Source organism: Alligator sinensis, unplaced genomic scaffold (assembly GCF_000455745.1).
Source record: "Alligator sinensis unplaced genomic scaffold, ASM45574v1 scaffold566_1, whole genome shotgun sequence".
NCBI lineage: Eukaryota > Metazoa > Chordata > Crocodylia > Alligatoridae > Alligator > Alligator sinensis.
Genome location: NW_005842017.1, coordinates 2,508,048 through 2,532,834, shown reverse-complemented (window position 1 = coordinate 2,532,834; position 24,787 = coordinate 2,508,048). Strand labels below are relative to the sequence as shown.

General features: G+C 41.9%; 1 protein-coding gene across 5 annotated transcripts; it reads left to right on the top strand.

Annotated features, from left to right (window-relative positions):
• CFLAR (CASP8 and FADD like apoptosis regulator) lies at positions 1–24,022 on the top strand. 5 transcript variants are annotated; one of them, XR_003093686.1, is made up of 10 exons: positions 1–3,818; positions 5,827–5,932; positions 7,387–7,522; positions 8,610–8,707; positions 10,096–10,147; positions 12,953–13,059; positions 13,147–13,225; positions 20,327–20,837; positions 21,717–22,066; positions 23,725–24,022. XR_003093686.1 is itself a non-coding variant. In XM_025202235.1 (10 exons), exons 2-10 carry the CDS (start codon positions 3,523–3,525, stop codon positions 21,853–21,855), a joined length of 1,524 nt encoding a protein of 507 aa, XP_025058020.1. In that variant the 5' UTR covers positions 1–3,276; positions 3,387–3,522; the 3' UTR covers positions 21,856–24,022. The 5 variants fall into 5 exon arrangements, 4 of the variants coding, with proteins under 4 accessions (XP_025058020.1, XP_025058022.1, XP_025058019.1 ...); XM_025202235.1 differs by having other exon boundaries at positions 1–3,276; positions 3,387–3,818; positions 21,717–24,022; XM_025202237.1 differs by having other exon boundaries at positions 21,717–21,880.
• The last annotated feature ends 765 nt before the right edge of the window (positions 24,023–24,787 follow it).

Genomic DNA, 24,787 nt, shown 5'->3' with positions numbered 1-24,787 from the left:
TTATTAGTAAAAGTGGGAGTTCATGATGTAAACGTTTTGTTTTAAAGAGCAGATAAAGAAAATTTCAGTGGAAGTGTATGAATACTTTTTTTTGCACATTTGAAAAATGAGCTCTGTTGGGAAATCCCTTTTTAATAAAAGGTACTAATATATGAAGGCTGGGATTTTTTAAAAGATCCAAAGGGAATAAAATGTCTAGAGCTGAGGTTCAAGCTGAGTTGGATGCTTGGTTCCAGTAGGCTATTTTGAAAAACCTAGGAGTAGTTCTTAAGATGGTGACTTTCAAATGGGCATACTTTTTTGTGCCAGTACTCATTTGGCTACAATGTTATTTAAGAACATCAATAATATTCCTCCTTTCTCTATGGAATCCCCACACGTTTCTTTCTGAGCTGGAAATTGGATGAAGATTTTTTCCCCTCAAAAAACTATGCAAGTCAAATTCTGACACATTGAGTGGGAATTTCCTCTACCTATGGTAGAGTCATGAAGATTTCCCCACCCCCGTTCCATTCTTACCCAGTAAAAAAATAGTGATGTATTTGTGCGTGTACATGAGTTTCTGTACAAGTGTGTGGGCTTGGGCATATGTTACTTCAAGGCAGAGAAGGGTGGGGGTTTACCATGTATCAGCTGCTACACAGATGCTGTCCATGTACACACTGTACCCTTTCATAAATGGAAGTTAATCCATGGTATTTTAGCTTTCAGTAGAATTAGTTTTCATTTACCACAGGGTAAGAGCATACACACATGTGGTTGTTATGGAGTATCTGTCACACAGTAAAGCTCTATTATTTTTTGCCTCAGGATCATTTGTGTCCATGCCCTGCGTGTTTGTGTAAAAGCACATAATGAACACATGTTAGTGGGTATATGTGTGTGTGTGTGTGTGTGTGTGTGTATAGAAAATTCCTGATCATAAATGCAGATTTTCTCAAAAAGTGTTTTTCTTGAAATTTTTCTCAGCTCTAAAAATATATGTATAATCTGTTACATTTAACAGAGCATCATGGAGGGGCAATCTCTGTTGACATTTGAACACATTTTTCTCTCATTGTAGTTTTTGCTTGAGTCTGTGTTGTGGAGCCAGGCTGGGAGTGAATTTTTCTACACTTAGCAAATAGAAATGAAGCAACTTGTGCTTCATTCCTGTGTATTACTAAGTGGCATGAAATGATGGAAAAAGTGTTTTATTCTGGTGTCTACTATATATTCCAAAAATGAAAAGCCATGTTATGGAGGCTTACTGTTGGCATAGCATTCCTTAGTATTGTACAGTGATGGCAGCATTGTGGTGGTGCATTTTCCTTTACATGTATGCTGCTAGCATTATGGCGATACAAAATGCTTCTAAGGAAACATGATGTATTCATTTCAGAGCTGCTCAGCATCTAGAGCTGTCACTTAGTTACAAATGAATATTTGACATTCTTTAAAACTAGGCTAGAGGGCTTTGTGAGGTTTAGGGACTTGGTTACAAACAGCTTGGGTTTCATCTGTGCTGCAATGCAGGGTTTTATTTTAGCTAAGTTGTTACCATGTCTTCCAAAATGGTTGGGTTTTTTTAGGGGTGTTAGTAAGTAAATTCTTCCTTTCCAGTTTTGTACTGCTGCTTCGAAAAGTAGGATTTTTAGTGTAGGTAAGGATCCAACTTGTGTTGTAATCTAATATAATTTAAACCTGGTCTCAGTAAGGTTGTGACGCATTCTTTAAACCTTTGGCCACTATTCCTGTTGTTTTTTACCAGCCTGATAACGATAGTGAGACTTCTAAGGTAGAAACAATTCTAGAACAGACTTCAACATACAGAAAATATGGGTTAGTGTAAACAAGGCTGAGTATACCTTGATAGTGAATTGACTTGCGTGTTTAAAGAGCCATTGCTTTTATTCCTTTTCTGGTTCAAGGTATAAGTATAGATCAGTGATTCCCAACCAGTGAATTCTTTTAATGGTGCCTGTTGTGGCCTTTGTGGGTTCTTTGCAACATAATTGCTCTATAATTTTTCTACAGTCAAGAAACCAGCATGAAAGGTTAGAACTAATATTTTCCAAAGGGTGCCTTGAGTCTAATGTGCGGGCGGGATGCCTTGAGTCTGAAAAGGTTGAGAGCCACTGGCATAGATGTTTAATTTCTTGAAGGAAATACCTGCCATATTTTAAAAGAATCTGTGAGTGAAGAAGGTAGCTTAAATCTTAGTTCATTTCATTTTGGAACTACTTGCTGTATGAAAGTAGTATCTATGATGTATTTGATTTCCAAATACCATATATGGAGAAAATGACTTCCAATGTGTTAGAAAAAAAGGTGGAGGGGGATGTTGAAAAGTTGTACATGAAAACATCTACTAATTAGGTACGTATATTGTAACTCAGCTCTTCAGAAACAACAACGTATGTATCCTCATGATGTCCTTGCGAGGGGCAATGCTGTTACTCCTGTTTTATAGACAGGAAGTTGAGATGGAGAGAGGGGTTTGTGGCAGCATTAACTGAATGCAGATTTCCAGGATCCCTGTCCAGCTCTTTAATCATGATATCTTTCTTACACTCTAAACATTTAGGGCCTCTTCTAAAATGATTAAACATAAAGGGTATAAAGAAAAAGAAATGTAAGCTGTTAAAAAGATAGGACATGACCCAGTCACACCCTTAGAGATTTAAGTAAAATTTATGTACTGAGGGAAAAGATTCTTTTTAAGAAATCACTTATTGTAGAATGTCTGTAATTTTGCACCAGAAATAAAAGAACTCACTGTGGGTTACAGAATTTTGTGAACTAGCTTTTGGTTGGCTGTATTTGTTGAAAGAGATAATAGTAGTGAAGTGTGTCACGTCATTGAACATACTTCCAAATAAATGTTTCTTCTTTTTAGTTTGAATGTAGACATGCTATTCCTTGTTTGCCTAATAGTTGCTGTGATTACTAGACGATTCTCTGTCACAGTTAAAAAGTACTCCTGTCTTGGCTTTTTAACTTTTACTGAAAAATGTATTGAGACTTCTGTTCGGTTTCTCTCTTTTTTGAAAGAAAAACAAGTTTAAGATTTTTTTTTATCTCCCTGGATATGAACATTTCATTTTTAAAAGGTTTCTTGTTTATCTGTACTTGGTCAGGGCTGCTGTTTCTTGTTTCACTTCCTATGGAATTTTTACAGACTTACGTAATTAAGTTTAACTTCAGGGAGTTCATTCACCGCTAAGTCTAATCTACTAAGTACTTTTGGTTCCGTAATGAAATGCTGGACAGCCCCTTCAAGAATATTGGACCTTTGTAAGTGAATTCAGCATTTTAATTGGAACTTGACTGTCTCAAATCGGGAGCATTTGCAGAGAACTCATACGGTAAATCATTATTTTAGAACCTGTAATTCTCTTCTGCAGAACTTCCGTATTTAAAAACTCATCCAATTAAGATCAACAGCCAGTGAAACGGTGCTAAAAATGGACTTCAGGATATGTTGGCTTCCTGTTTAAAACACAAAAAAGCCTGGTAAACTTAAAGGTGCAGCAACTTGGGATGACAAATTGCCAAGTGCCAGCTGCCCTCATTCACCAGATTGAGCAAGAATTGGATGAAGATGAAAAGGAGATGATGCTCTTCTTGTGCCGGGACTTCATTCCTGATCTACCGACTGCAGACCTCCGAGAGCTTCTAGGGGCTTTGAATGAGAGGGGAAAGCTGTCACGCCTTGGCTTGTCTGAGCTGTTATACAGAGTTAAGAGATTTGACTTGCTGAAGAGGTCCCTGAGGACTCAGAAAGCAGCAGTGGAAGCTGATCTGGCCAGGTATCCTAGATTGGTCTCTGATTACAGGTAATGCATGCATTTCCCTTTTCAAAGGTAGCTTGTTTGTTCAGCTGTTTTCTTGGTCATTTTTATAACAGAAAAAGATACAGTTTAAAGGTTAAAAAAACAAGGGAAAAGAGAATTCTGAAAAATTATAAAAGGCTTAGAGCCTTTAAGAGCTATGCTGTTAAAAGGACTGGTATCACACTTATTTGCCTTCCAGTTTCATAGCAGGAAACATATACATTAAGAAATAGGGACCAGTGATGCTTTTGTAGCCAGAAGGAAGATGAATGTAGATATGAAGATAGAAAAGCTCCTCTGCAGCAGGGGTGGTCAGCCTGTGGCACAAGTACCACAGCCAGCTTCTGTGTGGCAAGATGCAGACCAGGTAGGGGACGACGACAGGGGAAGTGGTTGGCAGATAGGCAGGGAGCAGAAAGCAGAGCAGCAGGTTAGGCAAGGAGCACAGGATAGGAAGTAAAAAGCAGAGCAACATATCAGGCAGGGGAATGGGATCAGAATGGGGCTTGGAGAGGGTGTGGGGGCTAATTCATAGCATTCCTTCCAAAAAAGTTGGCCCCCTCTTCTCTCCAGCAGCATTACATTTGGTGAACTTTTTCATCGCTTTGACTTTATCTAATTTTGGGCCATGTGAGTCTGCAGTGTGCTGGATAGTTCCCAGCAGCCTACCCCCAATTGCTTTATCCTGTCTGATTTTACATGGACCAAAGTGAAAGCTATGCCATTTTTTCTCCTGGGGATACATTTCTACAGAGAAATACTTTTCTCTATTAGGAGATTTTTCCTGCTCCTCAATCACCATGCCTTCAGCTTGTGTTGGTAGGTTGCTCTCACTGCTGAAGGCTGAATGTTGAGGGCTTTTGTAGTTTGATTAAAGGAAGAGTACTTTTATAGTTCAAGGTAAGTACAGCTTGTATCCCATCTAGCCTACCTTGGCTCTGGTACATAAGTAAATCATTTCCTAATGCAGTGACTATAGCATATTTAGTCCAAATGGGAAGTAATCATGTTTTTGCCTCTTGTTCCCAGCTTTTCCCATTTTAATCCTTACTGTATCCTGAGCAATCACTGTGACTTAACATTATGTAAGCTTCGTACTTGTAGTTCTGGAACTAGAATATGCAGGTCTGGCTCAGGCTATTGTTGTCCTTTGCTATTTAAACCTACTCATAAAGTCACTGTGTAACTGGAGGAAGGTCTAGTTGCACTGTGAGCACTATCACCTTGTATGCTACTTATTAGTCCACTAATAATTCTTCTTTTCAGTACTTAGGATATTAATGATGTACTCTTAATGATCATATACTCTTAATGTGTTAAGAGTACACCATTAGAGTTCATCTCTAAACGGTGACTAGCGACAGATTGTTCACATGAAGTGGAAGCATTTGAGAATCAAGCAGGGAGAAAATCCCGACATCTGTGAGGTGAATACATCTCTGTGATTTATTTTCTGATTGCCTTTAGATTCCTGAAACAATGATAAATCTTATAATTGTAATATGTGGGTCTTGACTGACAACTGGTATGTCTGCACTGCAGTCCCAGAAGTAACTGCAGTGTACTGATACCTCAGCTAGCTATGACATCATGGAGTTAAATAAATAGACTAATTTACCCCGCTGAATGTCAGTGCTGTCATGGCTATACTGCTAGCAGTATCTGAGCAGTCTTTTTTAAAGCTTCCTTGGGGATATCTGTGGTCTAGTAGATTCTTCAGTATGTAAGCATGCCCAAGGTCATGCAAACATCAGTGCGAAAACTAGGAATAGAATGAACACAACAAGATTTCTAGTCTCTTTCCTTGGCAACTAGACCTTCCTTCTACCTACAGATTGCACCTGCTGAGAGATCCATGTGCTGATGAACAGGAATTGCTATTTTTTAATGTGTGTGTGGAGTGGAACAGGGACTGTCCTATAATTTGGTTAGGAATAAAACGAGAGGATTTGAGCAAAACTAGGATCGGACTGAAAGTTAATATCTTGGAAATGGCTGACCTGTCTTTCAGGGTGTTAATGGTAGAGCTCAATGAGCAGCTGGATAAAAAAGAAGTGAATTCTCTCATTTTCCTGCTCAAGGATTATGTACCACGCATGAAGATGGCAAAAGACAAGGTAACTCTTCTCTTTGTATTTCCATATTGATGTTTCCTCTTTCCTTCAAAGTGGAGGAATAGGAAAATGAGGGACTAAAGCTAAATAAGATACTAGTTAAGAAAATGACATGCAGAAAGAAGGAGGAAAAAGATTGAAAGGAAAGAAAGAGTAGGAAGAGGTACACAGAAATAAGAAAGTTTGAAAGGAAAGAAAACCTATTAAAATCCAAAGGATGGACCTGCAAGTAAGATCCAGAAAAATGAGAAGAGAAGAAAATAAAGAATGCTTTATGCAATGGCACTACTAGCAGAAATAAAGCTTCTCTCCTCTTAAAATAACTGCCTGTTGAAAGCATGTACATGATCCCATCCATTCCCAATAGGTATAAATATGGAATATATTCAGGACTGTGATGATCATGTCCCTTTGTGTTCATGTTCATGCCCTGTTTTGTATATTAAACCAACCTTATCATTCTTTCATCAAAGCATCTTTTCCTGTATTCAAAGGGGTTTGGTAGTTGAGAGATGATGAATCTGTCCTCATGTAACACAAGGTTATTTCGGAAGTTTGGTTTTTTGGTCTTTGAGGCTTTTCTAACAGGAGGTAGGAAGGGGTGGGTGCTGATAAATCCCCCAGAGCTTTTTTTGCACCATGGTATGTGGTTCCAAGTGACTGGCTGAGCATCAGCGAGGAAATGCAAAACTATTTCCTCAAAAACTAACTGGGTTTCTTTAAGAGCAGCGCTCTTTAGCTAGCAGCTCTTAGTGATATGACACCAAGAACTCTTGTCTAGTCCAGACTACCAGGATATCAAACATATAGCCCACAGGCCAGATCCAGTCAGTAGAGCCTTATAGTCCCCAGTGGCCCCAGGGCTGCCACACACGCTGCACTGAATTGGCCTAGCATGCCCAGAATACGTGGTGCATGCAGTGCCCACTGAGACCGAATCCTAGGCTGCGAGGCTGGTCCCGGGCTGTGCCACTCACGGCACTCACAGGGGCCAGGGCCAAGGCTACACCAACCTCTGGGGCCAGGTTTTGGGCAGGACTGACTATGGCGCCTGCTGGGGCCAGGTCCTGAATTGCAGCACCTGCTGGGGCTTGATTCTGGGGGTGTGCTGACCACAGTGTTTGGACTGCAGCCTGGGTCCCAGGCCACGTGGCCCACTTGACCTGGTATCCTAAACCAGCACATTGGATCAGGCATGTGGGCAGGGGGGTCCAGGGGCATGATCCAGCCCATGGACTGGCCCCGTACCACCTATCCAGTCCGGGGAGCCAGATGAGTTTAACACCCCTGGCTTAAAATGAGTTATATCCATAGTCCCCAGGATTAAAGTAAAATCTGCAGTGTTTCCTGTGCTGTTTTATTTGACTAATGAGGATAGACTTGTTCTTCCCAGAGCTGCTGCTGGAAGCAGAACAGTGGCACTGCAGTTTGTAAGTCTTTTTTTGCCACTGTCATAGAGTTTTCTGGCTGTTGCGATTGATCTGGAGAAACAAAATATGGTGGCCCCTACTGAACTGGAGCTGATTGAAGAATGTTTGCAGAACATTCACAGGATAGACTTGAAGAAAAAGATCCAAAAATACAAACAGGAAGGTAAGATGCACCTGCATCTTTTTGCACCTCAAAAGTTGAATAGCTCCATTAGTATGAGTCAGACATGCCTGGGGATGAAGATATTGGATTGCATTTTAGAAGTATCTTCACATGTAAAGGAACTAAACTTAGTCTTAAGAAGTGTTTCCATTAATCATATTAGTAGCGATATTCAGAGAAGTATAACTTTGTTCTTCACTTTCTATACATAGTGGTGGACACTCACAGTATTGTGTGTTAGTATTGTGCTGTAGTACTCTGCCACAGTGTACTTGGAATCTCAGTCAAGTCTTGACTGGGAATCTTCTTGCCATTTTGTGTCAAGGGGCATGCATAATAGAGAGGGTGGGCCTCTGTGTTCACATACATGTGTTTTAATAACTGTCCAACAAAACTTAAAATCCTAGTATTTAAAATAAACATTTTGCTACTGTGATGTTCTTCAACACTTCATTAACTTGAAAAGTGGTACTTGAGATACAATACTGTATCTTTGGAGTTAGATTGTTTTTTGTTTGGGGCAGTGATAGCTTTTTTATTTTTTTAAGGTAATAGTCTTCTGTACTGTCCACAGATCTCATTATATTTAGCTGAACTTTGTGCCTTATTTTTTAATATAAAGATCTCCTAACTTGCTGACCAGCATGTTATTCATTTTGTCTTAAGTGTTACCTTTAGTGGTATTTGCATATGATAAGCTGGCTTATACATCATGAGTTGGCAAGAATTCTGATGACAAAATTATATTCAGTAGTAAGTATGAGGGAAATTCCGCTTTGGATGAAACAAACATATAGAGGCATCTAAATTTTTATTTATTAGATTTGTCCCTCCTTATAAGGGACAACTGAGTATATTCTATTTCAAGGCTTTATTACATTATATGGGACTATATATGTGTGCATGCACATGCACGTTTTTATGGGGAAGCTGATTATCTCACCTTTTTTACAATAAACTGGTCTTGCACTAGTGCCTAGGAAACTCAGTCATGGACCAGAACTATGTTGTATAAAGACATGCTTACCTTGAGGAGAAAATTGTACTTTAATAACCATCAGTAATTTCATGTCTGGACAATTTTCAGCTCTGATGGCTCCCAGCAGTGCCCAGCCAATGTATATAAATGCACTTCAGGCATCTCTTCCTAACCTGACTCTCGTGGACCCTCCATATTCTTCAGGGGTAAGTGTGCAATAAATCAACCACATTCATGGGTTCTCTATAAAGGCTGCCAGAAGTAAGAAGGAATTGATCTTCCAAGAAGTTGGAGAGTAAGAGAATTAAAATTTAAGTACTGTTAGTACTTAAAAGATAATGCATTGCTGATTTGTCTAATCTATTTTAGCTGCTGGTTGGGAATCTCGCCTCACCTTTCTAACTAAAACAAAACTCCTGTTAAAATCACTGGGTCTTTTTCCATGAGTTAGGAGTACAAAATAAAGCTCTTGATCCTTTTGTATGGCTGGGAAACTTTGAGGAACTAAAGGAAAACTACTTTTCCCATTGACTGTCAGAAGTTAACAGTTATGCTTTGTCACTGGGAAAAGAAATTGTCCTTTGGTTTCCCCATAAACTTAGTGTCTGATTTGATCTGTTACCTTGAGTGAACGTGAAAAGTCAGCCTCGGGTACTTCTAAATTACTAGGAATTGGATCATGACATATGCAATTTGAGCTTTCTTAATGTAGTTCCTTTTCCCATAGAAGAATATTCATCTTTGTAAGTGTAATATGCTCTCTATATATCCTTATATAAAGTAATATAGACACATAAAATATATAAAGGTACATTTATATATCATACTGTATGCCTACATTCACAATATTCTACATGATTAGTATATACTATTTTTATATCATTTTTACATATATATGCAACTTCCATAACAATGTCCTTTTCTATTGTCATTTTGCTGTGGGGCAGTGGGGGTTTGCAGACGCAAGGTGCAGTGGGAAGGGGTTGTGGGTGCATCGTGCAGCATGGGACACCCACACTGATGCATGGTCTAGTGCAGTGTTTCCTATCCAATGTGCCATGGCACTAAAGTGTACCGTCAGAAATGAACAGATGAATTTTGCATTGTCAATGAGCTACAATAGGTATGAGGATGGGGAATGCCTTAACAGGTGTGCCGCAGAAAATTTCTATTAATGTAAGCATGCCTTGGGCTGAAAAATGTTGGGAAACACTGCTCTAGTGGGGGGTGAAATCACTGGCTTGTAGTGCAGTGGTGGGAGAGGGTCGTGGGCATACACTGCTGTAGGGAGGTGTCCATGAGGCGTGCAGCCTAGGGGTGGCTGCAGCTCAATTTGGTGCAGCCCATGGGGCATGCCTCATTCCCTCCTGCAGTGCAGCCTGTGGTACTGCAGCCATCAGTATCTTAGAAGGTGGGCAGCTCTGCTTTATGAAAGCTTTTCCAGTTTTCCAAGGTATAAGCTGCTTTGATTGCTTTTCATAAAATACTCATCCCTTTCTAAACGAGGGCAAAGGCTTTTTGCCTCAAAAGTTGATACTGTGGTTAGTTAATAGAGGAACAGAAAGATCATATTTTTTGTTTGTTTGTTTTTTAGGTGTGGAATATGAACAAAGAACACCCATTAAATGGACAGCATGCCATTCAAAGTAAGAACCCCCTATTTGGAATTTTATTAACAAAAAGACCTAAGCTGTGTACTTCCTAGTGTTAAGGGACTGGCTTAATAGTGTTAATGACCTGCCACTCCACTTGACAACAGTGGGTGTCTACAATTACTGAATACTTCTGAAATTTGGTATTATTCTACATATATATAAAGGGCTTAGTCTGTGTCTGTGTGTCTGGCTGTAACACTCTTGGAACACTCTGATTGGTTGTTTTGGCAGCCAATCACAATGCGCACTGAAGCAACCAATCAGAATGCTCTGCACAGATGGACCAGAGTGGGGGGCAGTGCGTGGCCAGGCGCGGAACGGTGACAGCGTGAACTGGTGGCTGGCAGTGGTGGCCACTGTGTGCAAACTCCCCACCCCCCCAGCTCCTGGGAGGTGGTGGCGGCATGGGGGGGGTGCGCGGTGCTCCGTGTCATTCCTCCCCCCTCCCCCCCATCATTCTTGATGGGCAGTTCACTGGTTTTCTATATTAATTCACATCACTTATTGCCACGCTGGAATTTACAAAGCATTGGATACTCTTCAGCTATTCTTGGCTAAACAAGCCATATTCCACTGTTTCATTTTGCAAATTATTTTTTCTTTTGGTGAGTAGTGCCTATAAGAGTGCAAAGCAAAAATCTTTGATTATATTACTCCATTTGTAATCATGGAATTCTTATGTAGTGAGTATTATGAATTTTTATAGCAAGAAATCATACTCTAAGCATTTATACACATACTGTTATCATTCTCATAGGAAGCCAGTGTGTATAATTTGCACTCTAGGTTTTCATAATAATACCTTTTTTTCTTCACTATATATGTCAAAAAGAATTCCTTACTGTGTCTGCTTTAGTATGCATAAAACAAAAAGTTGAAAATGGTTAACTATTGATAAATAGTCACTGATGGCTATTCTTAGAGCAGGGGTGTCAAAAATGTGGCCTGTGGGATGGATATGGTCTGCCATGCTCTTAGAGGGGCTGGGAATTCAAGGGCAGGGCCTATCACCAAAATCCAAGGTGCCAGAGCCCTCTGGGTCAGCAACTGGAAGTGAGCAATGGCCATGTTAATTTCCCCACAAGGATCCCCTGGTCTGGATCTAACCCAGGGAACAGGCGAGTTTGACACCCCTGCCTTAGAGTGATGAATGAACCAGATTTTACTGTACATCATTTGGTGCATCTGCCTAAGACGCTAACTGTGCAGTAGAGTAATTCTGTTGTGCATTGATGCACAACAGTAATTCTGTTGTGCAAAAAGTGTACTAATTAATCTGCTGCGTGTTAGCAATAAACAAAACACCGTTCGTCTGCCCTACTCCTCAGTAGTGCTGATTACAGCACATTGAGTTAGTACATGTTATTACAGGTACTAAACAATGCACTGTAATTACAGCAGTTAATGAATGCATAGATGCATAGATGCATTCATTGCCATGTACACAAACTATTTAAATAAGTGATTTATTTATGCAAAGAGAGAGCTAGAAAGTTGGGGAGAAATCCTGCTTTCACTCACTTATCAAAGAATCAGTGTAACCTAGATAAAAATGGATTTTCAGGTATTTTTGTCTGAGTAGACATTAGTATAAATTAGGATTTAGTATTAACTAGGAAACAGAATTTTTTACTACTAAATTTGCTTTTTTTTTTCTTTCTTTTCCCTGTAATATTCTGTGGTTTTTTGTTTTGTTTTTTTAATAGTAGGATATCTCTTGAGTTCTCGTTTTCATTCAAATGAACCAAATGAGATCTGATCAAAAACATTTCCGATTAGAAAGCCAAGCTGGAGAAAAACAAAACTGGGTCAGCTACCTAAAATGAGAGATTTTAATTAACAGACATTGTAAGAGAGTAACTTTTTAATAGCCACTGTTATGACTAAAAATTGTTCCTCAGCGCATACCTGTAAGCTGGACTTGGAAAGCAAAGTTAACCTTCAGATTCCAGTGTTTAAATGGACTGGCTAACCTTTTTAAAATTGAATGTTTTGTTTGGGAAAAGTGCTGATTTGATATCCCTGCATGCTAGTATCTTGTTAGGCCCAGGACAGGAACAACATAACTGGCAACATTGCAGGTACCTTCCCACTGCCCTACCAATATGCATTCATCTTGGTAGGACCTTACTTACAAGTGTGCAAGGTTTCAGCTGGCATTCTGACTTTGATTTTTCACTCGAATCTCACTTGGATTTTTTTTTTTAAACTTGCATAGTAACTTAGAGAAAAATGAACAGGCCTGGTAGTGATAGGTCTTTTGCAAAAAAAAAAAAAAAAAGATTACTTTTTAATTTTTATTTTACTTTGCATTTAAGGAAATGTCACTAAAATCCACAGTATAATATTTTGCCTAAATACTGAGAATAACTATGTTGTGTGTTGCAGCAGCACCAGTCCATGTGTCAATACAGGAATCAGGAATAGCTTCACCTCAGGTAAAAAAAAAGAAAAGAAAAAGAAAAAAATAATATACACGTTAAGCTCTTTGTCTGATGTTTTTGAAGACATCTTTAACTTCCATGCAGACAAAGCTGAATACATACATTCTCTTTTTGCATTATTATCTTCCTGCACATCTGATAGGATCAATCAGTTGTGCTTGTGGGAAATATACTAGTCGTATGCTGAAGTCCAGGGCAGGTGAGTCTGGCCTAAAGTTAGCATTTTTTCGTTGCCTGTTCAACTCCGTGAAAGGCAACTAGGTTTCATAGAGTGAAGGACAGAAGTTAGCCCTGTAATAATAGAATGAAATAAAATCCATAAACTAGTGTCTCCTGAACTTTCCCGTCACAGAAAGCAGTGGGCCCTTTCAGTGCGTCTGCTGTAGGATCTCCACATATACTTTTGCTAGCTACTCTGCAAAACTGATGGGGCAAGGCAGCAAGGGGCCACTTCCGTGGGTAAGCAGAGTTAAAAAGGAGAAAGTCTGTAGATTGGAGGACCAAACACAGCAATGTAATAAATATTTGTCCTTTCACTTATTTCAGGTGCCTGATGATCGGTACAGAATGCAGAGTCAGCCTTTAGGAATATGTCTGATTATAGATTGTATTGGCAATGACACAGGTAGGTCTCAAGAACATAAAGTCTCTTACTTCACTATCCTCCAAGATGGGGGATAATTCGGTATAAAGAATGTGGCTGGCTGGATTACGTTTCAAGCATGAAAATGTATCCTGTAAAACTAACATCAGGTCTCATTAGACAACTAGTCTGTGTTCTTTATTGCTTATTTTAAAGTAGAGTCAGAATGGGGCCACCTTGTCTTAATCACTGTACATAAACATAGTGAGAGAGAGTCCCTGCAGCAAAGAGCTTATAGTTTTAATGGACGGGACAAAACAAATGAAAGGAGGAAAGTGGAGGCTCAGAGAAGGGCAGTGACTTGCCCAGTTTTGCATAACAAGTCAGTTGCAATTGTGCACTTCAGGAAATAGTCTGACTGAACAGCAGAAAAATGTGAATAGCTGAAGGCACATGACCTTTGTTCATGACTCAGCTGGGCTTCCTTTGTATATTGTACATCTTATCAGAAACTGACATCATAACTTTAGAGAGAAAGAAAATGGTTTCTTTTTTAAATGTCCTCTTTCTAGGCAGTTTTGTGTACAGAGCTCAATATAGAAAATACCCAGGTTAAAACCGGAATTTTTCAGAGGGCCTTTGAAAAGCTCCATGTGATAGATTCTTGCCCAAGTAAAAATTTCACTAGGGCTTGGAACACACAAGTGGCTAACTATAGAAAACAGAGAACTTTTGCAGTCAATGCTGATTTAAGCCTGAGGCATATAATAGGAGAGGGTCTGCAGGCAAGTCTCCACTCTCGTCATTAATGATTCAGGAAGACCGACCAAATTTCTGTGATACTTACATTTCCTGATGTAATTTTGGAAAATGGTAACTGCAAAGTACACAAACATTGAGTTATTGCCCAGATAATTGGAAATGACACACAGTCATTATTAATTCATCACACTCTCAAGTCAGACCCAGCCACCTTCTGGAACGTTGGGCAAGTCATAGGCTGCCAGGTTCTATCGTTATATCCTTTGGTTTGCAAAATGATTTGATAGAGGGAAGAGGATATTTTTAGGTGGTGACAAAAGATATGAATAGAAGGCAAAGTGTTGCTCATAATTTGGGGGGTTTATTACTTATTGGAGAATTAGGAAACATGTAATGTGGCCCTCAGATCTCTTGTAATGCTTTTGACCTTTGTTAATTTTTTACTTTGAAATTGCTCCATTCAAAACTTTCAGCCCATTTTACAGACACAAAACAGAAAAATAAACTATCAGTGTTTTGGGTTTTTAATTGAATATGCATGCACTGAATTATTCAGTGTGTGTGTGTGTGTGTGTGTGTGTGTGTGTGTGTGTGTGTGTGTGTTAGGTTGACACAGATATGTCTGTGTTTTGTGTACATACAAAAATACTTTTCGTAAGAATAGATCACAGTGGAATATTGAACAGTGGTACTCCAATCAAGTGTATATTGCCTTTCATAGATTCATAGATGCTAGGGTCAGAAGGGACCTTAGCAGATCACCGAGTCTGGCCCCCTGATCTGGGCAGGAAAGACTGCTGGGGTCAGGTGACCCCAGCCAGGGGGCTATCTAGCCTCCTCTTAAAGGGCCCCCAAGGTAGGGGAGAGCACCACCTCCCTTGGAAGCCCATTCCAGATTTTGGCAACCCTTACTGTAAACAAGCCATTGTTCCTAGTTACTCCAAGGGAGTAAACAGAGCATCTCTTATTCCTACCTGTCCCCCCCGGTGAATTTGTAGGTGGCTGCAAAATCACCTCTGTCTTCTCTTGTGGAGGCTGAAGAGATTAGGCCCTCAATCTCTCCTCGTAGGGCTTTGCCTGCAGGTCCCTAACCATATGAGTGGCCCTCCGCTGGATCCTCTCAAGGTTGTCCACATCCCCCTTAGTTTCCTTCTCTTAAAGTTCAAAAAATAATTTTTACTCTTCTTTGATCAGGCAATCTCTTACCATTTGTGAGAGTTTGAAAAAATACCAGGGTGGATAAAAATCAACAATCAAAAAAAACCCCAACCAAACAGATTTTTTTTTTTTTTATTTCACTCAGATTTTTTGTATTTATGATTCTATCATTAACAAAAAAAATGATTAGAAGTAGAGTTGGAAGGGACCTTGTAGATCTTCAAGTCTGACCCCCTGCCTGGGCAGGAGGAAAACTGGTAGTTCTTACGGATGTCTAATCTAAACCTACTCTCCAACAACTTGTGGCCGTTATTCCTTGTTATCCCAGGGGGCGCTAGGGAAAACAAGGTCTCCCGCAAACCCTTCTGGTCCCCCCTAGTGAGTTTATAGACAGTCACCAGGTCCCCCTTCAGCCTTCTCTTGTGAAGGCTGAACAGGTTCAGGTCCTGTAGCCTCTCATTGTAGGGTCTGCCCTGCTGTCCCCGGATCATGCGGTTGGCCCTCCTCTGGACCCTCTCAATGTTGTCCACATCCCTCTTGAAGTGGGGTGCCCAGAACTGGACACAGTACTCCAGCTGCGGCCTGACCAGTGTCGCGTAGCGGGGGAGGATCACCTCCTTGGCCCTACTTGAGATGCACCTGTGGATGCACGATAAGGTCCAGTTAGCCCTGCCAACCGTGACCTCGTATTGTCGGCCCATGTTCATCTTGGAGTCAATAATGACTCCAAGATCCCTTTCTGCCTCCGTGCTCTCAAGAAGGGAGTTTCCCATCTTATAAGTGTGCTGCACCCTGCACTTGTCAGTATTTAAAAGCATCCTATTTTTGTTAGCCCACCCCTGCAACCTATCCAGGTCTTGCTGCAGTCTTTCCCTCTCTACTAGCGTGCCCACCTCACCCCAAGATACTTTTTAAAAAAAATAAACCTATATAAAGATAGATGCTTTTTAAAAAAAGTAAACCTATATAAAGATAGTTTTAATATAAGGTATGTTAAAGCTCAAAGATATCATCATGGAATAGGGATTATAACTTCTAATTATATACTATTTGAGACAATATATTCATGTAACCTTTTTATAAAAGTTGTGTGGCAGGCCAGTAGGGAATGCTCCTGCACTGAGCTGCCCACCTCACTGCCCCCGACCAAAAACCATGCTTCGGGTGTCTCCCTGGGGGTGCCTACATCCAGCCACACCCCACCCTGGAGCGCACCCACGAGCCTGGGGTAACCATTGCTACCACCTGGGCCTGGGTCTTTGTTAGGGCTCTGTGCAGCCCAGGGTACAGAGACCCTGTAGACCTTGGGAGTGCTTTTAACCCACCGTAGTACTTTGGGGTGCTTCCTTTTAGCCTAAAGCATTCAGAAGTAGCCTCCTGTACTGGAGGGAAGTAAAAAACCTACACCCACCTTAGCCAGCTGAGCAAAGGGGGCTCTAAAGGCTATCCTCACCCTCATAAGCATTTAGAGCAAGGCATGCTATAACAGTTAGCTTTATTGATCAAAGAGGGAGGGAGGAATACAAAACAATGGAAAATTAATAGAAAACCCACTTTAGCAAATCAGAATAGGCTTGTTGGCCCTTCTGATATGTGTCTAGTTCACTGAATCGTAAGTTACTTGCTAAATTTCAGGTAAGTTTACTTGCATGTTCATCCAGAGACTGATGGCGCTCTGGAGGCGGATTGCTTGTTTCAGTGTTCCAAAATGTCTGACCCCTCCGAAATAGTGACCCCCTTTTAAAAGCTTTTGTGACCTCATCACCAAGTTCCAACCATAGAGCAGTATCCTCAGACCATGGCTGTTGCGGACTGGTTAGTTTGAAAAATGTCAGCAACGTCAGGTGAGGGGGGACTAGGGTTACACAGGAAGAGTGAGCTCCCCCCTCCCTCAGGAATTTCTCCAGCCTGGGTCACGTAGCTCAGTGGTTCCCAACCTTTTCAGACCGTGGAGCAACAAACTGCAAACCAACATACTGCAGACTCTTTTTTTATACTCAAAAGGGTTGGCTGCTAGTCCACAGTATGCTGGTCACTTCCAGTCTGGCAGCCAACCCTTTGCGGCCCGGTACCAAGCTGCAGTCTTGGGGTTGGGAACCTCTAACGTAGCTGTCCAGGTGACCAGGTGGACTTAAATCATGCAGCTAGAGTAAACCAGTGGAGCGGGGCTGGGGTGAGGCTGTTTTAGACCAGGAGATGGAGAAAGGATTTTTTCACAAGCTGTATAAATAAGTCACAACAGGCCATTCACTATTAGGGGCCCAATCTTATAGGGTTCCCAGAGGCTCCGCTATAGATATAGTAAAAATTAAAGAAAACCACTCTACCCAATGGAATCCAGTGCTCAGTCTAGAACAGCATTTCCCAACCTTTTTTGCCCTACAGCACACTAAGCTAAATAAAAAAGCACCATGGCACACTGGACACGTAGCGGAGGAGGGTGTTGCATGGCTAGCCAAACACCTACTGGGGTGGGGGGAAGGGCGAAAGGCACGTGGCCAGCTGGACACCAACGGGGAGAGGTGGTGCACAGCCAGTGGCGCGCAACCAGCCGGATAACATTTTGGGCTGAAGCCACACCCCTGTCTGTCTGTGTCTGCAGCAGCAGCAGGCAGGGGGTGTGGCTCCAGCCCAAAATGCTGCGGCACACCTGTATGTGCCTGACGGCACACCAGTTAGAAAACACTGGTCTAGAACATCCCATTAAGCATCTCTGTGCTGCTTAGTTTCAGTTCTCAAACTGGATTTGTCTCCAGAGATAACATCCTTGCTAACTTCAGTATATGGAGATGAGAGATAACAGACCTGATTACCTCCCCATCTGCCCTGTTGTCTCTCTGTAAGTTTGCATACACAGAGTCAAGCCCTTATCTTTCTCTAAAAGTGCAAAGTTTCAAGAAGTTAAATGAATAAAGGACCTCACTTTTTGTAGAAAACAAAGTTGAAATCAAGCCTTCCTGACCGCTGATTTAAATCGTGATTTAAATCAACTCCACCCTGAAAATACCTTTTTAAATTTCTTTGTAAGTTAACAAAGCATTTTAAAATGCAATATCTGGCTGTAGATGAGGGTAACTTTTAATTTTAAAAGTGGAGGGGGAGCTGCAGCTCAGGATCTTAGCCGTTACACTGATTTTTACCTCTGCATGTTCCTGTAGCCATACAGGTCAGCTGAATCGGGAGTGCTCAACTGCCACATGAGGGGTGCAGGGCTGGTCCACAGGCTGGATTGGACCCTGCATACAGGATGAGGCCCCAGGGCCTTAACACCACCCCTGCCCAATCCCACCTGTGAGGATTGGGCTCTGGGGGCCTTGTACTGCCTCTTTCCAGTCCTATATTTAGGGATCAGGCTCCAGCAGCCCCATGCTGCCTCCATCCAGTCCTTCATGTGGGGATCAGGCTCCCAGGGCCCTGCAACACTTCAGCCCAACCCCCCGAGGCTCCCGTGGAGCCCTGTGGGCTGGATGACACAGTACTGGGTGTGGATCTAGGTCAGAGGTTGAACACCCCTGTGTATACAGTTATAGCTTGTTACAGATTATTTTTGCTTCTACCAATTTGGGACTTCTAAACTTTATTGGGTAAGGAGCAATCTAGCAGACTTTGTCTGTGAAGCAGCAGGCACACGTGTGATGTTCTAAACTAATTAAGAAAATATTTCAGCAAATATGATAGGCTATGTGGATGTGGTTAGCTGTGAAGATGGGGGATTACAATTATAAGTCATTGTGGTAACTTAATGGTTCATTAAAGAATGAAAATTACCTGTGGTTTTTAACCTCCATATATCTGATTCAGTCCAGTGTTAAACAAGGATCCAAAAATAGCTCTTCAGAGGGTAATATGCTCCCTTGCAATACAGTTCACCACAAGAGGCAGCAGAGTTGAACTCTGACATCCTCCAAGATGTGTAATTAACTTGTGGCAAAATTACAAGCTCTCCTTTGCAACATTTAGCCTGTCATTAGGATAGTATAGCACTTTAGTGCCAACAGAGATCTTCCCTCCCCAAATTTGTCAATCCTGCAGTGGTCCTCTAGACAAGCAGTTCTCAGCTGGGGGCCCACAGCCCCCTGGGTGGCTGTGAGCAGGTTTCAGGGAGTGCACAGGGGCTGCAGATCTGACATGATTGTGATCTCAGAGGTCAGCTGGGGCAGCCCGCACCTGGGCTGAGCCTGCTACCACTGCCAGTACCACATTAATGGAAGAACACAGATTTTTTTCCTTTAAAGGAGAAAAACATGGGAAACAGCAGGTTTCTCCTTGCAGGCTGGAAGTGTTTCAGCCTGCAAGGGACTGCTTGGGGCTAGGGGGAGTGGAAGAAAGCCAATATGGCAGGGATTGCCACGTGCACGTGTGTGGGCACATATGCACGTGGCAGCCAGGCAGCAGTGGAGAGCAGCTCCCACAGTTCTCCACAGGTAAGTCGAGGCAGGCAGGGAGCCATAGGCAGCATGTTAGGTGGGCAAGAAGGGGCACATGCCCCTCCCCTGATTCTGCAGACTGGCTAGCGGGACCCAGCGCAAGAAGGCGGAGAAGGACAGTGAGACGTGTTGCTGCTGACACCAGGACCCCTGTGCCAGCCACACTGCCAGCAGTGGAAGGAGTACAGACCAAGGGGCCACACTGGCCTCGTCTCCTCCCACCATGAGAGGGTGCGAGGGCGGGGTGGGGCACCACAAGTGACCTATGGGGAGTGAACCATGTCATCCCCCCCCGACCCCCCGCTGTGAGTTGGGAATGAGGGCCACTGGCAGGGCTCGGGTGGTGTGGGGGGCTGCGGGTTATGAGTCCAAAAAGATTGAGAACCACTGCTCTAGACCTTTCTTCATGAAAAAGTCCCTTGGTATAATTGCAAAGTGAATCGGTTGTAAATCTCCATCTAGTGGCTGAGAGGGAAACCTTGGCATCCCTTCCCAGTTCTGAATGTCTCTTGTAATATACTACTACACAAACTACATTTTAGAAATTAGAGGTGGGAAAGGTCAATGATGCTACTTGGCCTATCTCCTCAGCATGGCAAGAGTGTTCCCTGGGTTTGTTTTCTAATGCACTCTCCTGCCTGATTTTTTTGATGTTGACTGAATCTTTGGCTCTCATTAAATAAGCCTCTTGTTTTCCAGTTGTAAAAATGCTAAGTATATAAAGCCTTTAACATATCTGACAGTACTTGAGCCCTGAAATACATTCACTTTACTAAATTTCTTCTTCTTTTTCCAGATATGTTAGAGGAGACCTTTCAAGAAGTGGGTTATGAAGTTCATTGTTACAAATATTTAAGTGTGGAGGCCATGAACCAGACATTGCATGAAGCTTCAAAACTGCAAAAGCACAAAGACTGTGACAGCTTCATTTGCATATTAATCAGCCGGGGAAGCTCTCAGAGCATCTTCTGCACGGACCAGCCCTTTCCTGGATTCTCCTTGGACCGGGTGAAGCAGTTTTTTACTGCAGATTCCTGCCCTAGTCTCCTAGGGAAACCAAAGCTCTTCTTTATTCAGAGCTACATTGTAACAGCAACCAATCATGAACCCACCAGTCTGCTGGAGATCGATGGTGATGAACAGAAAATCAATACTAATGCCAAAAGGACTTGGAACTGTATTCCCAAAGCAGCAGACATCTTCTGGAGTCAATGCAAAGTGGATGTGTCTACACTAGAAAGGTCCCCAACCTCATCCTCCTTTTATTTACACTGCCTGGCTGAGATCCTGCGAAATCCTCAGAAAAGGTGAAAGAAATTAGATAACCATTTTTGCTGAACATGCTGTCCCACAGGAATTGGGATATGAGTTTTTATCTCACTTGGTACTGGAGCACATCTTGATCAGGCAAAACAGAGAAAGGTGGTACCCAGGCCTGGAGGAATGGTTCAAATGCATGTACACATAGATGGGGAAAGGAAGGTACTCTAGAGGTGGGGTGGAGCTTCTGATTCTGGAATGAACTTTGAGTATGTGTGTGAGGCCTGGCATTATTTCAAGGGTGAGAGGGAAAGGCCCAGGAAAAGGTATGTGAACACCCAGAATTTACATGCTTTGGAGGAATAACTCCTTCCCCCATACACAACATACAGAATAGGCCTGCTATCCAAACTGTGGATAGTCTTGCTGTTAATCTTAAACAGCAAAATTCTTAAGTAATAAGATGGCACTTGCATATAAACAGGCCCTTCTCCATACAGGGCCTCTTGTCCTTCTCCACTAGTTTATGTTCCCACAGAGAGACACCTGTCCATTTATAACCCTAAGTTGGAGTTAACTGAAGTAACTTCCCAGTCTGCCTGGCAAGGGGAAAGTGTGTTGGCAAAACTGATCTGCACCTACTGACAAATTCCAAAATCTGTCACTTGACAACAGTATGTCAGGAATGAAAGGAGACCAATTGTTGATTGTGTGTCAGTATATTTGAGGTATAATATAGGTGTTTATGAAAGAGGATCTGCAGCCTTGAGCATATGAGCTCAAATTTGTCTTAAAGGCTGATATTGAAAACATTATTTCCATGAGTCTGGAGCTGCTTGCCATTTGGTAGCTTCTTTGATTTAAAGTTATGATCTTCTGCTGTGTTTACTAATGACAGATGTTAATTTTTCTTCTTATCCCTGTAGAAAACTCTCCTTACTGGATATCCATATTGAGCTGAACAGAAGAGTGTATGATCAGAATAAGTTCTGTCACCCGACACAACATTATTCACTCCTGTTATGGCACACCTTGAGGAAAAAACTCTTTCTTTCTCCAAGTTAAGAGCTAATGGAACTTCCATGGAAAGGTAGCAAATCGGAGACACTGTTAAGACAGCTGTGTCTGTCTGGGCTTTTCTGATATGCCTGTTGCTGTAGGATCTGGGTATCTAGAAACGTTTTGGATGGTTCACCAGTGGAAGTTCTTAATCGCATAGTTTAAGAAACACAATCAATATTTAGTTCTGCAGCAGATCTGATAACCCAGTCAACAGGTAAACTGTCAAAAGGATTCTTAAATGAGCCACATGTTTGTTTTTAGTTATTTATTTCAGTTTTCAATTTAACAGCAAGATTTACTTTTTGAAACTTACCTACTAAAAGTGTCTGTCCAAAAGCTCTGGGTGTTCGAGCTAATATTTAAAAATGAGAATCTGCTAAGCAATCAAGATTCATTACTGGCTACGTGTACAATCCTAAGTCATTCCTAGTCCATAATTGAAGGGGGGGAAAGCACGTTTCTGAGTAAAGGGCTGTCAGAGAGGATGCTTCCTGGTAGCTCCATCTTTTCTGTAGCAAAGGAGCTCCAGTGTTTCCATTGATTGTTGCAAGGTGACATGAGTGGAAAACAAGTCTCTCAGAAAATGTGAACTGAAATCATTTAAGTCGAAACCAATACCTTGCCTTGTACCTAGAAGTCCCCAAACTATCAATATATCTCACAAACCACCGGTGCTCCCACACAATAGACTTACCTTGTGAATGACCCAAAATACAGTTTTATAATAATTTGGTTACATGATAATAAAGGCCTGTGTAAGGGTAGCACGGTCTGCATCTGCAAAGTCATACTCAGACTCAATCCATCCAGACAGATGGAAAAAAGCTGTTTGCCACAGCTGAGTCTGAGCATTCAGCAGCAATCCAAGCCCTGATGACACCTGCTTAGCTGTGAATGCCAGCTTGTAAATAAATTGCTCACTATCCATTATGGATGCTGATTATGAGTAGTGTAATACCTCTGGCTTCTCCCTACTGTCCTAGCACTAAAACACTGTTATCCAGAGTAAACCTCAGACAGGTACCTGAAATCTTTAGCAAGATACTAGATTGCTTTTTCCCCTGCAGTAGGTGGCTCATTCATAATGGTGACATACAAGGTATTATCCACTTATTGCAGATACTGTAAACACTTCATGTGCACCTTCACCACCACCACCCCCACTTTTCACTATTTTTTGCATACAACAAAGAAACTGCATTTATAACCTCATTGTAATAGCTGTCTCTGTTCCCATGATAGAACATAAAGAGCTTCACTTGTAAAAGTAGCAGTTCTTTTCTTCTCTATCAAAGCAGTTTTTAGATGATCAAAAGTTTTGAGATGATTTATCTAGGTTTCAGTTCTACAAAAGGCTCAGCTGTACTACTCAAGTGACTACTCACTTGCGTAGCTCAGCTGATCTACCTTTTGTAAGACTGATACCTGGATGAATCACCTTAAAACTCCTGTCACTAAACTATATTTCCATCCATAGTGTGGTTCCCCTTTTAAAATAAGCTGTTTTGGAAACTAATGTTTTGGGTGTATCTTCTACCTAGAAAACAACATTAGGCCCTGACTTGACTAGAAATTATTTTCATTATGCCAACAAATCCTCGTGCTGTGCATGCATTTTATACTAATATAAAGCTCCTCGGCCTGGCAAAATTTACTATTGGATCCATAAGCAAAATAAACTACAGAAGAACTTTTTTGCTAGTAACATGACATTTAAGTTAGAACAAGAAATGAACCCCTCGCTTGCATAGCTGCACTGGCAAAATTTTTAGTGTAGCCCAGGTCTGCAAGAGCTGCTAGAGGTAAAATGCTGCTGAGAGTAACATGTTAACCAATAATCTTGTATAAACAAGTCATTTTTTTATTTCCCAGTTCCAACTTCCTTGGCTTGGCTTTTTCTCACAGCCAGACTGTTTTGTCATTTTCGTCCAAAAGAATCAATATTATCCTTGAATGGAGCCTGTAGCTGAAACAAGTAAATTTTAAAATTTGGCCAATCAAGAGAAATATGCTTGATGCTGAAGAAGCAAGCGTGAACTCAAAAAAGGAACCAAGATGCCTTGAAGAGCTATATATTTATTTATATTTATATATTATTTTGTATAATATTGATATATGCATTCATACAATACTTTCTTTTTTTACACATCCACTTTTTAAAAATACCTTTTTGTTTAGTCTTCATTTTGTATTCTGTTTTGTTTGACGTGGTGGCGGGGGGGGGGGGGGGGGGGGGGGGTGGGGGGGAGTGCCAACAATACAGCCTGTGGGTCAGATCTGGCCTGTGGGTCCCAGACCAATCCCATGCACTGCACATGCTGGATAGTATGCAGACCTGGTCTGGTACCTGCTGCATGACCACACTAGACTGACTTTGTGCACTGGCTCTGGGGCCAGATCAGGCCCATAGCTTGTCCCTGTGTGCAGCAGACAGGGGTCCCTGTGTGCAGGGTGGGTCTGGCATGGGCGCCACATACAACTTGCACCCTGTGCCAGCCACACATGCCAGCATGCAATGCGAACCCTGGAATGAGGTCAGCACAAATTGTATATGGTGTGAGGGCTGGCCCTGATGTGCACACTCCATGCAGCATGGAAGGTCTGGCCATCTGGGGTGTGCACTGTTCCAGTGCAGACACCTGATGCAGTACGCAACCTGCACCATCTCAGCACAAGCCCCAGACTGGAGCCAGGGAGTACTGTATCAGCTCCATGTGCCAAACTGGCCCTGGACTAGCTCACAGGCCAGATGAGTGACATGGGGCAGTCCGTAGGCTGGATTAGGTCCACAGATCCCTCTCCCCCTCCGCATGCTGTATCTAGCACTCCCTGTACGTGTAATACCTGCCCTGGGGCCTGCACTGCACACAGCATGTCTGGAGCAGGCACCACGTGGTTCACGGCCTGGATTGGTGCTGAATCCAGTATGTAGGGG